The 17,938-nt window shown below is 38.4% G+C and overlaps 1 protein-coding gene across 1 annotated transcript in view; it reads right to left on the reverse strand.

Moving 5' to 3' along the window:
* Positions 1–17,938, reverse strand: part of LOC122558401 (uncharacterized) — a 367,215-nt gene that overhangs the window by 118,367 nt on the left and 230,910 nt on the right. Inside the window, exons 2-3 of the mRNA XM_087995568.1 lie at positions 3,287–3,411; positions 1,182–1,364 (exon numbers count right to left, since the gene is read on the reverse strand). Coding sequence (XP_087851694.1) covers positions 1,182–1,364; positions 3,287–3,411 — 308 coding nt within the window. The remainder of the gene's footprint in view (positions 1–1,181; positions 1,365–3,286; positions 3,412–17,938) is intronic.

Here is a 17,938-nt window from a genome sequence, read left to right on the forward strand (position 1 = left end):
CCTGCCTGTTGTTCCTATGTGCCTGTGATGTCACTCATGGTTGAGACCATGAGATCACCTGATACCTGCGGCTAAACAGGTGCCTTTTCTCTCGTTGAGTCTCTTTTTCTCAATGAGTTGTGGAGACATGTCAGTGAGCATTCACCACATCATACTCACAAGTCTGACCATGATAAAGGATCGACCGAGGTGAGGGTGAAAGGGAAAGCCTTGTCGATGGATTGAGTAGCTTTCTCTCCAGAGGTGGGGGTGAGGGTGAGGGTCTTCATAGGAAATTTTCTTAGCCTATCACATACCTCAACACTGGTTACTCAGGTTGCCAGAAGCTGCTAGCCAATCAGAAGTCAACGTCTGGATCATGAGCTCCACCTAGTCGAGCCTCAGCGAGGCATTCATCTCCTATCTGATATAAGAATCTTCCATGTTGCTGATGAAGCCTCACTAACAGTTACCAAGCTTAAAGACATAACTTCTACCGAAGCAGAATACACAACCAAGCTGCAGTTTTAACAGGTTCCTTACTGACAGCAGAGAGGAGATGGAACTTTGACAGTTGACCTGAAACAGGTTAGAGAGGGTTTTCTCTGGCTCTCAAACAGAAAAGCCCAGTCACAACTAACTGGAATGAAACATTAGGAAACTAAGAACATGAAATGGCACTGTAATATTCTTTACTTCTGATGGCCCAACAAATCATGTGTGTATCTGTATGTCCCTGTGTGTGTGTCTGTGTGTGCAGTCATGTCCTCCTTTTAGCAGGTATGAGCAAATTTGTGTGTGTGTGTCTAAAGGCCCTCTATTTGATGTTATGTCTTTTTTAATTATTTGTGGGGCCAGTAGATAATAAAACATGTTTTTTGCTTGCACCCAATGAAGCATTGTAATTGATTGCTCACTGTTTAAAGTGTAGACACTTAACTACATTTTAATTGCGGTAGAGTCGCATTCTAAGAGAAGCCAAAATTCTGAGGAGGTTGAAATGGAAGAGCCGATTCAAGCATCCTCACTTGGTCAAGAAAATATCACTTTCTTCCATATAACTTAACAGTTATCTTTCCGACATTTTCTCAAATTCAAATAACAATGCCTATGAAATAATTCTAGAAATAGCAAGCATTTAAATATTTGTCGCAGGAGTTACATATCAAGTAAAAAATGATACAGATTGTTGCTATACTCACATCCCACCTAGCAGCGGAAACCACCACAGATCTCATTCCTTTGGCACCTGGACTACCTGGAACTTTGTGTAGTGCTTTCTGGTACAATTGTGGTATTGGCACTTCTTTTATCTGGATGCGTGTCCCAAATGCATTTCTTTTTATCGATTTGTTGATATTAATTTCATCAAGAGCATAGACGTCCTTTAAAGTATGAACAATGTAAGTTCAATATTACAAGAGAAATTATAACTTCATAAATATGAACTTTCTGTAATTAGAGTAATTTAGTCTTATTGTATAAGTAACACCAGGTTGTTACAGTTAGGATTCTCTAGGATCTAATCAGTGACATGGGAAAGCTTTCTGATTGAGCCAGAATTTGACATTACCAAAGTATTTACTTTCAACTGAATTTTGAAATACTTCACCGATAGGTTGCTGTCATGTGTCAGGTATTATATGTGTATTAAAACAGATTGACATTATGATGAAGAACTGGTGAAACCTGACCTATTCAATTTTGAAAGAAGAAATTTTAAAAGGTGATCTTGGAGATATATAAAATACCCGAAAATATATTGAAAATGGCAAATCTGATCTTTTTTTAATGACATGAATGAGGTACAATTAAATAATCTTTCAAGAAATGACCCAAATGCAAATTAGGATTGCAACAATAAACTGTTGTCCTGGACAACCAAATCTGCATCAGCATCTCTAAAATTCAAAACTGGAGGATATTTTATGTAGCTGAGAGCTTGGTGCTGGAAAAGCACAGCAGGCCACACAGCATCCGATGCACTTCCTGATGTCCAAAACATCGATTTTCCTGCTCCTCGGATGCTGCCTGACCTGCTGTGCTTTTCCAGCACCACACTCTCAACACTGATCTCCAGCATCTGCAGTCCTCACTCTTTCCTATTATTTTATGCATTCTTGTTAATAACTTGACAGCTAATACACAATTAAAAATCATTTATTGTCCATAGTTACTAAAATATAAAAGTAATAACTTGATTGCATGTTTATTACTTCAATGGGAATACTTTTTTGTGTTTTAGGGAACACTGCTTTTGTGAGCTTCATGGACAATATTAATAATGGTTAAACCATCTTTCAACCTGGCTTATTAAAGTCTAATGCCCAATGGCACTAATCACTAGACAGCTGTTTAGTTTAATGAAATCATCTCAAGCATTATAATAATATGAATTTCTTTTTGTTAAAAAAATGCAGTTAAGAAAAACTATCTTGACCATCAATGTTAATTGTGCACCACAATTTAAGTGGTATCAGTGGATAGCATCCTAACAAGGTTCTGTAACAGTGCTTTACAGATGTGCCTCCCATCATTTCTGCTTTCCACTGGCTGAAATATGACTGAAGTTTGTGAAATGAGATGTTTAAAATATTCCCAGGCCATCAATTAAATAATACTATTGCTGCTTTGCCAATATGAAAAAAAACTGGTACCATTCTGTGTTCTATGCCCAGAATCCATTGTAGAGATGATAATATAACAGGTCTGTTTGTTTTGCATTGCCTTAATCAAGTAATCATCTCAAACTGCTTTTAATTATTCTGTAGAGCCTGATTTATAAAACTCACCAGTTATAAGCAGTTATTAGAATGCTGACTTTAAGTCTCAATTACACGTTGGCAACTCTGTGAAGAAGGTTATTTGATCCATAATTGCTTTCATCCAAAACGTGTTTTATGTTGAAAGGTCATAGATCAGGCATGGTATATGACTTCATCAATGATTTTGGTTCATTAATCAAAGCCCACTGTAACATAAAATCTACCCTACTCATTAAGAAGTGTTTTTCTACTTCATCACAATGACTCATTATAATATGTAATACAAGGATAACAGAGTATGAAAGATTTGCTTAATGAGATTTCATAGCTGCATAGTATGGCACTCTTCACCAGTGTCAGCTCATGAAAATAGCCGACAATCCATCAGTGGATTACAAGGATTACCTGCCTAAGAAATGTGGGAGAAGGTTTCACTGGGAGATCTGTCAGCTATTGCATGCCGATATGCACAAACCCAGCCACCCTGTCAGTGGCAATGTCAATCTCCCAGAGACTACAACTGAAAAACTAATTACACTCACCGAGTAGATGACATTTTGCTCCAGATCGATGTTACTAGGCATGTTTCGTCGACTCTGTATGTGAGGTGGGCTACGCCAAGGTACACAAACTGTTGGTGGGTCCATCCTTTGAGCAAATCTTCCCACTAACATAATAAAAGAGACTTAATTCACAAAATATAGAATGATAGATGGTCAAAGGGCAGAGTCAATCAATTATATTTTCTGATATTAGTTTTGACTTGAAAAGTATAAAAAAAGGATATTTCCATCCTTTTCAAATATCTTTATTTCCCTCATGACCATACTTGTTTTCTTTTAATAAACGTTAGCTCATCTTCTATGATGTTGGGCTGGATTGTTTGAGTTCTAGAGCACTGTAGTGATGTTTAGATTCTATTATGACCTGTCTCCATGTGCACTCCAATCAAGAACTCTGCATGATTTAAATAGCTAGGTCCTCTTGTTAAATGCAAGATCACAGGTTGCAATGTACATGTAAAAATCACAGCATTGCTGATTCCTCAGGGGGCCAGATGTCTCAGTTTGGTGGTGTAGATCAGATTGGTGCAAACAGCACAGTTTTTGACCCCTTTGGGATTTGTGATCTGCCACCTTGTTCTTTCCATGATGGGGATAGTGGCATTTTGGTTTGGACTTGTCTTCAGACAAAGAATCATGGAATCCCTACAGTGTGAAAGCAGGCCATTTGGCCCATCAAGTCCACACCAACCCTCCGAAGAGCACCACACCAGACCCATTTCTACTATCCTATAAATGTAACTCTGCAGTTCCCTTGGCTAATCCACCTAACCTGCACAACTTTGGACTGTGGAAGGAAACCGGTACACCTGGAGGATACCCACGCAGACAGGGGGAGAAGGTGCAAACTTCATGCACAGTCCGGGGCTGGAATTGAACTTGGGTCCCTGATGCTGTGAGGCAGGAGTGCTAACCATTGAATAACCTTGCAACCCGAGAACTGAATAACAAAGTTGTTATAAAAAGAATTATGTTATTTCAAGCCTTAAAAACAATGGATTAAAGTATAAAACCAAAGAGGCAATGTCATGGGCATATGATGGCCTAGTGGTATTATCGCTACACTGTTAAGCTAGAGACGCAAATAATCTTCTGGGGGCCTGGGTTCGAATCCTGTAATAGCAAACAGTAGAATTTGAATTCAATAAAAATCTGCAATTAAGAGTTTAATTATGACCATAAATTGATTGTTGGAAAAACTCATCTGCATCACTAATGTCCATCAGGGAAGGAAGCTGCCAACCTTATCTGGTCTGGCTGACATGTGACTCTTAACTGCCCTCTGGGCAATTAGGGATGGGCAATAAATGCTAGCTTAGCCAGTGAGTTAGAGTGCTGCTTCCAGTGCTTTAGGGAGATTGGTAAGGCGTTCAAGAGATTCATGAAGATAATGACATACACAAGAGAGACCTTAGCTGTGAGAAAAGACTGAAGAAGTTGGGGCATTTCTTAATAGGAATAGAAAGGTAAGAAAAAATTTGATGAGATTTTAAAAATTCTGAATAGTTTCAATGAGATCAGCAGGAAAAAGCTCTTTACATTGAATGATCCAGCATAGAAGAAAACCATTTGATCCATCATACCTGTGCTGGTTCTTTAAAAGAACCATCCAATTACTCTCCTATGCCTTGACACTCTTTCTGAAGTGCAATGCCAGAATGGAATGGGAATGAAAATCACCAAAGGCGCAAAGGCGGAGGTGAGAAGGTTGTTAAAGTATGAGCCATTAGTGACAGGAAATCATTGCAGTTTTACATTCACATTGATGTATTTTCTTAAAATAAAAAAAATCCAAAGGATAGGAAATGGAATTAAATTGATGTGTCTTTCAGAACTCCAGATTCTGTGCTATAAAACTATTGGTAAGATTTTGAGAACTCAAGGAGTGTGCTGACAGGAAATGGTGAGTGGGATTGGGGTGGAGTGATGAGGGAGTTTATTGCACCTACATGCCATTGTTAGAATGTTATTGGCACAAAGGAAGTGGCAAATGGCCATCCCACCCAGAAGCCTATCCCTTACATGGCCACTTAAGGACTGGTTGAGCCTCTCTTCCTGTTGCAGTTGTCCTTTTGCAGGCTTTGGGAGTGTGCACCAGATTGGGCACTCTTATTCAAGGAGGATCTGGCTATAGTCATTCTCAAGCCCCAGTGCTCCCAACACCATCTACCTTCCTCTGAGGACTACATTCGCATTGCTTCTTCAGGTTGAGGGAGTTCCAGCAATGCAGACTGCTCTAGGTAGCGCTACCAACCCTCCAATTAGCCAGCAACTCTTGGAGGTGAAACTTCCTCCCTCAAAGTGAGAGGAGCCTCACTTGTATCTCGTGAGCTGCCTGATAGTTGCAAGATCTGATCAGCAATCTCAGAAATAATCGTGAAGGTTTTTCCCCAAATTTACAACACAGATCCAAGTTACCGCAGTTCCATCAGGTCTGGAAAATATTAATTGTCATACAGAGAAGCATTTCTGGGTCAAATCTCACCTAGACATTCTGGGATAGGAAGATAAGTTGGAGTAAATTGAAAAATAGCAGTAGAGGAATATATTTTTAATCTGTGGTCTGAAGCCAACCTGGATACACTAGATAGAATAGAAATGGAATTAGAATCTTGTAGATATTCCGGATTCTGGAGTATTTCAGAAATGGCAGCACTTGGGGGCTTGAAATTTCCTTTGTATCCCAGCTGAGAAGTAAGGGAATATAAATAAAAAAATGAAAACAGAAAGCAGAGGAATGAACTATAGAAACTTCTAAAAACTGACTTCCTTCGATCTAGAGGCTGTTAAGAAATACATTGTGTTGCTTATATTTATTGCAGCAGACAGAAATAAAATATTGTTGTTTTTTAACCTCAAGGCAAGAATTTATGATTTTACACATCATAAGACATCAGAAGGAAAGCGCAGGAAATATGGATCTCTCCAAAAATGAACGAAAGCCAAGTCCCAATCCCAAAGAAAGAATCAGGTTTGTGTGGATGAAAATTGTAGTTATTCCTAAAAGAAAACTATGGACAAGTTTAATGATGTCATTAAGAAGGATTTTAAATTATCAATATGCCACAGATTTAAGATTTAGGGAACTGTACATCAGTCACCTGAACATCAAAATGGTCTCCAAAAATATTCAGAAAGCATATTGAATAACTTGGTTACTTGGCTTTGTGATAGTTTCTCATTGCTATCATTTTCATACCTGTTAGTTCTTGGCTTTTAATGGCTCTGCTTATTTTCATTGGTAGAGTTTGAGTTATTTATTTCTTTTTTAAAGTATTTGCATGGTTTAGTTAAGTTATTTTTGTGTGATACTGGAGCCAGTAAAGATTAGAAACTTCAAAGGCCAATAAGATGTTAATTTAACAGATAATGCAGAATAATAAATGCAAAAGGTCATGAAACAGAGACAGTCACTGCTTCTTGTCAACTTGAAATTGCACAAGTACCTATGACATCACCATATCAACTGGCTGAATTTCAATTTGTAATTCACCCGCTCATACAATAAGCTATTTAGCAAAGTTTTAAAATTGAGCAGCGTAGAAATGTATTTTCAGTGAAACAACTTCATTTTCCTGTTTTCAGTTAATAATCATTTAGCATCACCATGTAGAGATCTCGTCTACATTGCTAGCTGAGTATGAACTATATATAAAAAAAGTAGCCAATTGCATCCGGCCAAAATCAGTTAAAACATTATGCAACATACAATTCAGGAGTTGATGACATATTCAGTTAATTATGCCACAGTTTCGGAGAAGAAAGGCATTTTTCTGGAATGATCAGAGGCCCTGAATGAAGAGGAGTCCAAAAGTAAGCTTAGAACAGTGACATTCAGGGGAATAATTCTTACAGACACCAAGAACACCATGCAATCCTCCCTGATGCATCCTCAAGTAATTAATTAATATGATCTGTTGTCAAAAGTTTTTATGTGGCATTGACACTGATGTAAACACTCCTCAAAAGTAAGCCAGGGCTGTATTTTTTCTGAAGTTTAATTGGGATAAAGATGCATCCATTTTTGTACTAATATAAAAGCAAGATTGATGCCTGTTTGGTTAATTGCATAGTACTATCCAATTCCAAACAATTCACTTTATAATTTGTTACATTCTCCACAAAATAAATTAAACATTTTTGGAAAAGTGAACATTTACATAGGTAAAATCTCGTGTCTGACCTGGACCTTTAGAGATCACATATTAAAAATCTTGATGTAGGCTTTTCTTGAAGGGGATTAATATATATATATACAATACAGCCTAATTTGAACACTATGATTTCTTTTTAAATGTCATCGACATTCATCATGGTATTTATTGATGCAACTATTGGCTTATTGATTCCAGTGGTTCCTCAAGACCAATGGGGTATAGAAATACAAGGTTGAGCTCTTGTGGTATTGTGGTAGTGTCTACTCCTAAGCCAGGAGGTTCAGGTTCCAAACCCACCTGCTCCTGAGGTATGTAAAACATCTCTGAACAGGCTCATTAAACATATCTATCAATATAAGGTTGGCATTCACAGTTTTATGAAGCAGTTACCACATTTAATGATACTAGGGGATACATTAAAAAAAACATGCTGATAGATGATTCAAATCTGCCACAGTTCTCAATTCAGTAGTCAGGTCGATCAAATTCTTTGAACCCAAATCACATTACAGTTTGTCATTTTTTTCTCTACATTTCTGAACTTGATTTCCTTAATAAAAAGTCAAAGTTTCACAAGCCACACAATATTATTGTCCTTTATTCACATCTGTTACTTAGAATGTGTCTTTAGGAATGGCGAACGGGTAAATTTGCAACATTGCTATTGATTGACAGAGGTGAAGATATATTCATCTTCATTTCCATTTTCTCAGAAGCAGAAATTGTCAAAAAGCTAGTCCCTTTTTTTCTAAAAGTTGTACCTTGGCTCAAGGGCATTCTGTCTTTGATTTTTTTCAGAGGGGCAATAAACCGGGTCAGGCTCCAATCAGTCCGGTTTGGTATGGAGATGAAAAGGATTTGGGAGGCCTTCTGTTTAAATGTAAACAGATGAGACTTCAAACCAAAGTGGTCATGTTTTAGAAGTGATCTGTATAATGAAAGGGGAGTGGTTAGCTCTTTAGCTAAGCTAGCTGAGCAGTTTTATTTCAGCTTTGAGTTGGTTGCAAATTCAACAGGGAGCTGTGTGGAAACTCTTTCTCTCTTTCTGCCCTTTAACTTCAACCTGTAAGCATGTGTTCCATTTTTACTGGTTTATAAAGTGAGTATGCTTATTGGAACTGTTTTTATATTCGGAACAGCATCTTGAAGTCTTGTTTGGATAGGTTGTGTTCTGAAGGGGTTCTTTATTCTGTTCTTTGTGTTTCATTGTGTAATTTTGTGAATAAAGCTTTTGTCTGTTTTAAAATCTAGTAGTCAACCTAGATAACTTAATCCGGGGTAATTTTCAATGTACACTTACCGAAACAAATTGCCAAGTTATGGTCTGTGGCTGCTTGCTTAAGAATATTTTGAGTAGTCTGGCTTAGTCCATAACAAAATACAACATAATACAATACAGCACAGGAACAGGTACTTCGGCCCACCAAGTCTGCGCTGATTCCTAATCCTTATTTAGAACGGCCACTTCCTGTCCATTCACAGTTTCTATCCATTTTTTTACCTCCCGTTCATGTGTCTATCAAGATATGCCTTAAATGGTGCTAATCTTCCTGCTTTCAACGTTTCCATGGCAGTGCACTCCAGGCACTCGCCACCCTCTGTGTGAAAAATTTTCTCCGTATTTCTCCCCTGAACCTTCCTCCCCCTATTGAGGACATGTGCTTTCTCGTAGTTGAGCTTTCCATCCTGAGAAAAAGTCTCTGACTATCCACCCTATCTGTGCCTCTCATAACTTTGTAGACCTCTATCAGGTCGTTACTCATCCCCCTTCTTTCCAGTGAAAACAATCTGAGTTTATCCAACCTCTCCTCATGACTGAAACCCTCCAGACCAGCCAACATTCTGGTAAAATTTCCATGTACCCATTTATGGAAAATATAATCTTATCAAGATCTTTAAATAATAATCTATTTTCCTTACTAACAAGGTTTTTGTCAGTTTGGCTATCAAAATCATCTTAACTGTCTTATTATCTTAAAAGTTTCTCTTATTTGTATATATAATTAGTTTCACTTGATGGAACAGCAAATGTGAGTTAGTCTTTGATTGTATAAATCAGCACCAACTTGATCTCCTTCCACCCCGTATTGTTTCGAACATTGAAGTTAAAAATTCACATTTACCCAAACCTTTTCTTTTATATAGGGCCATTACCCAAACACCCAGGGCTAGGACGTATAATCTATCATAACGTGATGGTACATTTCCAATCAATTTCCCTCATTAAACAGAAGTCATTAAGCCATGCGGTGCTTTAGGGTCAGTCTCAGTTCACAAGTTGAGTGCTTGTTTCATTAAAATCAAATCATATTTCCCTAAATAACAAAATTAAAGCTAGAATTAATACATTATGGAGGAAAGAAAATCAATAGCAGCTTTTAGATTACCACAATTCAAGTTAGTCTGATTTACTCTTTCCTGACAGACTCTGCCTATAGCTGGGTTATGTCTTCAGTTACTCAGAAAAGCAGCCTGCATGAGAGGAAGAATAAAATTGTCAGGAAAAATAAGTTGGGCACAAATACAATGGTATCAAGGTATCAAAGATAGAAAATGCGCAAATCTAGAGAAAGCATTGAAGAGATGTAGAAAGACAGAGTTAATAAGGTACAAAATAACACAATTAAAGCAAGAATTAGAAATTACAGGTCTTAAAATACAGGTATGATCATGCGCTATTTCTGGTTACTCTGTTAGAACTATCCAACATATGATCAAAGATAATTACAGTGAGATCCATTTCTTTCTACTCATGACTGATGCAATCCTGACATCATCATGACGCCTTAAACAGACATGTCAACTCCTCAGTCTCATAAATCAAAAGATAAACTCTTACAAATTAAGACCTTTAGCATAAAAATCATGAGGTAATTTTTTTTCAAGACATAATCCAATATAAATTGATGGTTGATTTATAACCCTTATCAATGATTTATTTATGTTTAACAGGTATGGGGTCTTTCCAAGAATAACTACATTACTGCATCTGAAATGCTTTGCAAAAATCGTTTTAAAACTTATATCTATTATCCAGATACAATCATGGCTATCCAATTTGTTGCACTCAACTGATCTCTGACCATAGCCCAACATTTTTCACTTCCTCACGAATATAAATTAGTGAGTAACTAAACTCTCTCTACCTCATCAATGTTGATGCAGAGAGAGGGAGTGATTGCTTTACACATGCATTGAGGAACTTGGGCAGAGAAACATGTCCACAGTGCAAACTGAAACTGGGTGGCAGAAATCAGAACATAAAGGTATGAAGTTCTGGTGTTGATGAATTCCAATATTTAAAGTGTTAAAGTAAATTTGGAGTAATGTCAGCAAAAGGAGATAGTCAGGTAGGGGAAAGGAGTCATAATCATTATAGAGCATTGTAGCTTTAATTGCATTGCTTGGCCTTGAAGTCAAAACTAACATTCTGTGTTCTAAGAGCTGAAGAGAGGAAGGGAATAATTCAATTCTCAGAGTTAAAGTCATAGTCTGTGTACTAACCAATGTCATATGGTGAACCTGAATCTGTCTGACATCAATGGAAACTGCCCGAGAGTTTCAGACAATCACATAATGATACAATGAGTAACGAAGCAAAATGGAAATCCCTGTGAGAGGCAACTTCACTAAGATTCTGGGTTTCACAAAGCAATGTGCTACTGAGTAGTGTGAGCTTGACTGAGAAATCGGGATTATTGCAGTTAATTCCCAAGAGTTGGCAGGTCTGTTAAATGCTTGGTTTACAATTTCAGATTTGCAGGAGATGATTGTTGTACAGCTCGATGGTTCCAATACTTCTTTATCTATTTACACCCTGGGACTTGAAATTAAATTTTAAATTCTCAACAAAGAAGAAGTATCGACAAGAACTAAAAACTGTAAAGGCAGCAGGGTTTGCAATGATCAATAGTTGGGAGAGGTTGCAAAATTAAAGTACACTTCCTCCATTCCATAGAGGCTCATATTCATTGTTCCAATAGCATACATTAGGAATTTTTTATAAGTGGCCAGTGATTTCAATCCCATTGCTCCCACTAGTATCATTAAACATGATTACAAACTGACACCAAAACAAACAATTTCCCTACATACAGTAACTCCTTCACCTTCAGAATTCAGTTTTACAGTAAAAAAAATACATTTGTTACAGTTCAAGGGATTTTTGTTTTGTGTTGTAACTCAGTTTTGGTCATTTTTTGCAGCCTCCAAGTCAATAGTTTATAGTCACTGACTTCAGCTGCTGTCAATATTCATACAACAATATACTGCATTTTCTGTTTACATGTTTCAGCAGTCAATCTGCTTTATACCATAAGTAAAAGTTGATTGAAATACAGAGCAGCAACTGTAACATTAGTAACAATATAAAATGCACATCACAGAATGCAAGATAAACTGTTTACAATCTGTTCTGCTCTTATGACTGAGAATTATGAACATGCCCCACATTGCAGCACAGTTTAAAGAGAGAGAGAGAGAGATAAACTAAGAAATAATTTATTGAATTTTAAAATGTGCAAGAGAAGAGAAGTACATTTATGCCGAGGTATATGTAATTTGTTCAATGAATTATCCTCTATTGAGATGACAGATTTATTTCTAAAGCAGTGCAGATGGTATCTTTCAAAGAAATAGATATCTCCGTATTGCAATAAAGTTTCTGCATTCTGCTTCCACTGACGCCACTAAACGGAAGTAAACATTTTTTTAAAATGTAAATTACTTAATTTTCCAGCTTATAAACCTGCCATCGATGCCATACATTTACTCAAATGATCAAACGTGCTATAGTACAAGTTGAAAATAATATACATCATGGTGTCCACTATTTAATTAATGGGCTTTTCATTTTTCTTAACAATGATTTTGCATGGTTATTTTTACTACTTGTATGTAACAATGTGAATGATAAATATAAGGCATGTACATTAGATAATTATGCTGTTTATGATGAATGCAAGCATCTAGTTTGAAAACTCTCATTCTCCAATGGCATTTATTCTTCACTTTCACAACTGCTGATTTCCTGTATATATACTTTTCATGTGTATGAGCAAGAAGCCACAGAACAAATATTAATGTTGTATCATCTGTGGAGGTAGTAAATAATTAGCTATTGTCTACCAGGGACTGTATCTCTATTAGAGATAGAGAGTTGATGACAGCAAAATCATGATAAATGAAATTGCAGGAGTCCACCCACAACTTTATGTTAAATGGAGCTTTGAGAAAGCTAAGGAGGTCACTGTGCAAGCCAGCTTTGCCTACAAAAGTGCTTTATGTTGAAAAAAAAGCAAAGCACAGTGATACAATAACTCTGTGAAAAGTGTTTTTATTTTTCAATTTGTTCACACCTTACAATGGCCTGAGCGTGTACAATAAAAGACATTGAAAGTATTGGGAGTTACCTGTGGAAAAATTCAGTAATTCATTTCTGCTTAACATGGTGCCTTCAAATGAATATGATACGGTCCTTCCATGTCATCCATACAGTCAAACATTTTCTTGTGTTTTCGATTTGTGGTACAAAAACCGACAGCATTTCCACAGATTATGTGGCTCCAGCGCAGGAAACAGGAAGGTGAGTGGCCTTATTTATCATTTTTCACACTTCAATTTCCACATGAAGTGATGGCTTGCCCTTGATATTATGCCGTAGAGTGATCTAAGTACATTTGGATTGGTTGGTGCATGAGTTTGACTAATTTGGAGCATCCAGTTCTTTGACTGAAACAGGGCATTCTTTTTATTGGGTTTCATGTTCACTGGTTGGAATGGCTGACAACTTTGATATAACCAGAGTTCCAGGTTATCCAATTTTAATTAATTGCAATTTCACTTTGAGTGACATCATTCTGCATCAAACAGGGGCAAGGAACGAGGCAAGATTCCAAACATACCTAGAGTGAAGGAAAATTGAAATCATGCTGTTTGCTTAATTCTGAAAAACACACTACTCTTTTAGCCACTGTGTCAGCCAGTTATCTCCATACTTATTTAAAAATGACACATAAGCAAAGTCCAATATTTCAGAACTTATACATGCTTCAACCTTTTTAGCATATCTGGATGTCAAGATCCAACTTCCTCAAAGTACTCCATCATTCCAAAAAATAAATCAATGAGAACTAGTATTATCTTGACGATGCCAGCAGTGGTCCTGTTCTTACAAAATGACTGAGGGTAAAAATCTGTTCCTGACCTAGATTCAGGCACAGATATCAATGTTTGGAATCTGGCCCTTGTTAATGCTACTTGCTTATTTACCCAATTGTTGGGCTTACGCTTTCAAGTAGAACCTGCTGACCTCAGCCAACCTGTTTCTTTTAAAACCATTTTGCCCCTATTGATGAGGAGCTGGAATGGTGCTGCTGCTATACTGGCTCTTTGTAGGAGCCATACAGATTGAGCAAATCAGGGGTAGGAAATGTCTAATTCTGAGGTATATATGAAAAATATGTAAATAGCTCACTATATTCTATTTACCTTCCTTTCTTTTGCAAAACAGGCGCCTGTTTTATGGAAGAACCAGCTTTGCATGCTTGTGTTTCAATGAAAAGCCACTTCAATTAATAAAGAAAAGCAGAATATGATCTATCCAACCTGATTTCAGTTGAGGAATTTACTTGTCCAGTAATAACATCAGCTGGGATTATAACAGCACTCACAGTTAGCAGTTCAGAAATTGGTAACAATATGCAGCTTAGAACAAGTACAGTCTTTGGATATACACATAGTGAGTCATTGGGCATCTGTGGACTGGAGCCGTGCAGGGCAATTGGATAGTAAATATGCCAGTGCAAGTGAGGTTTAACTTGCAGGTGAGTGTATTACAGGGAAGTCAGATGAGGTCCTTGATGGGGCAGCAGTTGGCAGAAGGCTGATAAGCATGCTCACCAGTCCAGCTTGGGCGTAGATTTAGCCAAACAGCTCCTGTCTCTGCCAAGGAGCCCAGCAGTATGGTTTGGCCAGATTAGACTGGGAGCAGATACTGTCAGGTAAATCTGTCTTAGAACAGTGAGCTGCATTCAAGGAGGAAATATGGAGAGTACAGGGCCAATATGTTACGTTAAAGAAAAAGTGTGGGATCGTCGAATTCTGCAAATCTTGGCTATCAAGAGATGAACAGCCTTGGATTAAGAAGAAAAAAGGAAGTTTATGGCAGATATCAAGGAGTCAAAACAGCGGAAGCTCCAGGGGAGTGTAAAATGTGCAAGAGGGAACTTAAAAGGGAGTTAAAGGGATATGAAAGGAACCTGGGAGGTAAAACGAAGGAAGATCCTAAGTTGTTTTTCAGGTACATTAAGGGTAAAAGGACAAGGGAAAGATTAGGGCCAATTAAGTAACAACAGTGATAATGTGTGGGTTAAGCCTGAAGATGTAGATAGGGTTCTGAATGAATACGTTTGGGTCAGTATTCACTAGTGAGAGGGATGATATTAGTGTAGAAATCTGGGAGTAGTCTGTGATATACTGAAAATATACACAGAGGTTCTGAGTTGTCTGGCAGACTTGAAAGTAGATAAACCTCAGGGCCAGTTGAAATGTATGTCGGGCTATTGCATGAGGAAAGGGAGCAAATAGCACCAGTGCTTGCAAACATTTTCAGTCCCTTTCTGACCATAGCACAGGTGCCAGAGGACTGGAGGACAGCTAATATGGTACCATTATTCCAGATGTAAGCAAGGGATAAACCAGGAAACTACAAGTCAGTCATTCTGAGCTCAGTCGTGGGAAAAACTATTGGATGCAATTCTGAGGGACAGAATTAATCTGCATTTGGAGATGCAAGATTTAATCAAGAACAGTCAGCATTATTTTGTTAAGAGAAAGTCATGTCTGACCAACCTGACTGAATTTTTCAAAGAGATGACCAGGTGTGTGTAGATGAGAGCAATTCATTCAAGGTAGTCTACTTGGACTTCAGCAAGGCTTTTGATAAGGCTCTGCATGGAAGACTGTTCGGACGGGAAGTGTCTATGGCATCCAAGAAAACTTGGCAAATGGGATCCACAATTGGCGGAGTGCAGAGGGTGAAGGTTGAGAGGTTTTTTCCCAATGGAAAGTCTATGTCCAGTGGTGTCCCACAGAGGTTAGTATTGGGGCCCTTGCTATTTGTGATTAATATAAGCTTGAATATCAAGAGTTAATCAGTAAGTTTGCAGACGATACAAAATTGGTGGGATAGTAAATAGTGAGGATGAAAGCCTTAGACTACAACAAGATGTAGATAGGGTGGTTGGAAGGGCTGATCAGTGGCAAATGGAGTGCAATCTGGATAAAAGTGAGGTGCTGTACTTGGGCAGGACCAACAAGGCAAGGGAAAGATGATGAATGGTAGGACCACAGGAAGCATTGAGGATCAGAGGGATCTTGGAGTGCATGTCCACCAACCCCCGAGGTATAGGACAATTGGATAAAGTGGTTAAGAAGACATATAGTATACTTGACTGTTATCAGTTAAAGCATAGAGTTTAGCAGCAGGGATATGCTGAAACTGTATCAAATGTTGGTTAGGCTAGAGTTGGGATATTGTGTGCAGTTCTGGAATCCATATTGTAGGAGGAGGGTTAAGAGGAGATTTACCAGGATGTTGCCAATTATGGAGAGAGAGTGGACAGACTAGGTTTGGTTTACTTGAAGTAGAGGAAATTGACAGGGTACATGAGTGGGATACATAAAATTATGAGGGACATAGACAGGGTAGACAGGAAGAAACTTTTCTCCTTGATGGAGGGATGAAAGACCAGGTGACATAGATTTAAATGAAGGGGCAGAAGGTTCGGGGGGGATGTGAGGAAAAACATTTTTACCCAGATGGTGGTAGGAATCTGAAACTCACTGCCTGTAAGGGTAGGAGAGGCAGAAACTCCTCATAGCATTTAAGAAGTATTTAGATGGCTTTCGGCTAAGTGCAGTAAAATAGGATAAAAATAGCTAGGTAGTTGTTTCTGACCAGCAAGGATGTAATGGGCTGCAGGGCCTTTTTCTATACTGTAGATTTCCATGACTCTTGTGATAAAAGATCTATATGAACCCTCTGTCAAATTGTATCTTCCTGCTCCATCACCCTGTCCTGTTGCTGGCCCAGATCAACAACAGCCATATCTCCTCCTGCCCCCCTCCCCCTCACCACTCACAGCCATATCTCTCCCTCCTCACCAGTGCTTATAGCAGCCTTTCTGTTGACAGGTCACCAAATCTTCTGTCCACTCCCTTCACCCCACTGTGAGGAGGCAATGATATTTCCTGCTAAATCCAAGATTCACCACCTTTATAAACATACCCACAACATTTCCACAGATTTTGAAGCTTATGAGTTAATTCTAAATTACCTCATGCGCAAAGTGGGTTTGCAGTCCTTGAAGCAACATGAGTAATGAGCTCCTCCTGCAGCTGTATAAATGTTCTTCGTGAGTAACAGCCAGTGAATATATTGAATGGACTTTTATGCTCCAACTTATAAAATGCCTGACTAATCAACAGGATAGGCCATTTCAGATCACCCTCTGATTATTGGGCCGTTCCGCATACACACATGCTGTGTGCCACCATGAACCTCCTTCACAATATCCTGATCTATTTGGGTTGAGCCAGAAGTGGTGGGAAATGCCTTGTGTCTCACTCAGAGGGCAAATCTCCCCATCTGAATTCTTCGTTTTCCCAATTACAGTGAAATTGCAACGCATCAATTTCGGAAGATACAAAACTCCATTCCTGTTGATGCAGTCAGTTATTCCTGTCAGCAGAATAGCACATCCAATAGGATAAAGCCCATGATAAGCTGAAATTCTGAATGGTAACTCTGGCTTTGGTGAACTTCTGTAAGCTTGTCATATGACTGTGAGAGCAGAGCAGATTTAAGCTACACATGAGTATTTCATCATAAAGCACTGGGCAAGACAGCATGGGACACTAAGATCTCCCTGACATGTAAAGCCTATCAGTGTGGCTATATCTGCGAGAAAGTTAAAAGTTGTGTTGTTGGAAGAGAAGGTGAAGTTAATCAAGCAAGTCGAAAACTGTGACATGAAGTGAAAAGTAGACATTGCAAACCAATGGAAAATCCCACTACTGAGTTTGTGAAGGCAAACATTATGGGGCAGTCCGACAAAAAGACAATCTCTGTCGTAAGAAAGAGAGTGAGAATGGCTGCCTATCCTGACTTTATAGAAACTGTGAAAGTGGCTTAAGTCTGTTTAAGGAGAAAGTGAGGACTGCAGATGCTGGAGATCAGAGCTGAAAATGTGTTGCTGGAAAAGCGCAGCAGGTCAGGCAGCATCCAAGGAGCATGAAGAAGGGCTCATGCCCGAAACGCCGATTCTCCTGCTCCTTGGATGCTGCCTGACCTGCTGCGCTTTTCCAGCAACACATTTTCAGCTAAGTCTGTTTAAGCAAAGAATGTTCCTAAGTCTGGTCCAATCCTGCCAGAAATGGGAATAGCAAAGACTAGTGATATTCCAGGATTTTG

Source organism: Chiloscyllium plagiosum, unplaced genomic scaffold (genome assembly GCF_037043375.1).
Source record: "Chiloscyllium plagiosum isolate Xiang-an unplaced genomic scaffold, Cpla_swu_hap1 HiC_scaffold_17, whole genome shotgun sequence".
NCBI lineage: Eukaryota > Metazoa > Chordata > Chondrichthyes > Orectolobiformes > Hemiscylliidae > Chiloscyllium > Chiloscyllium plagiosum.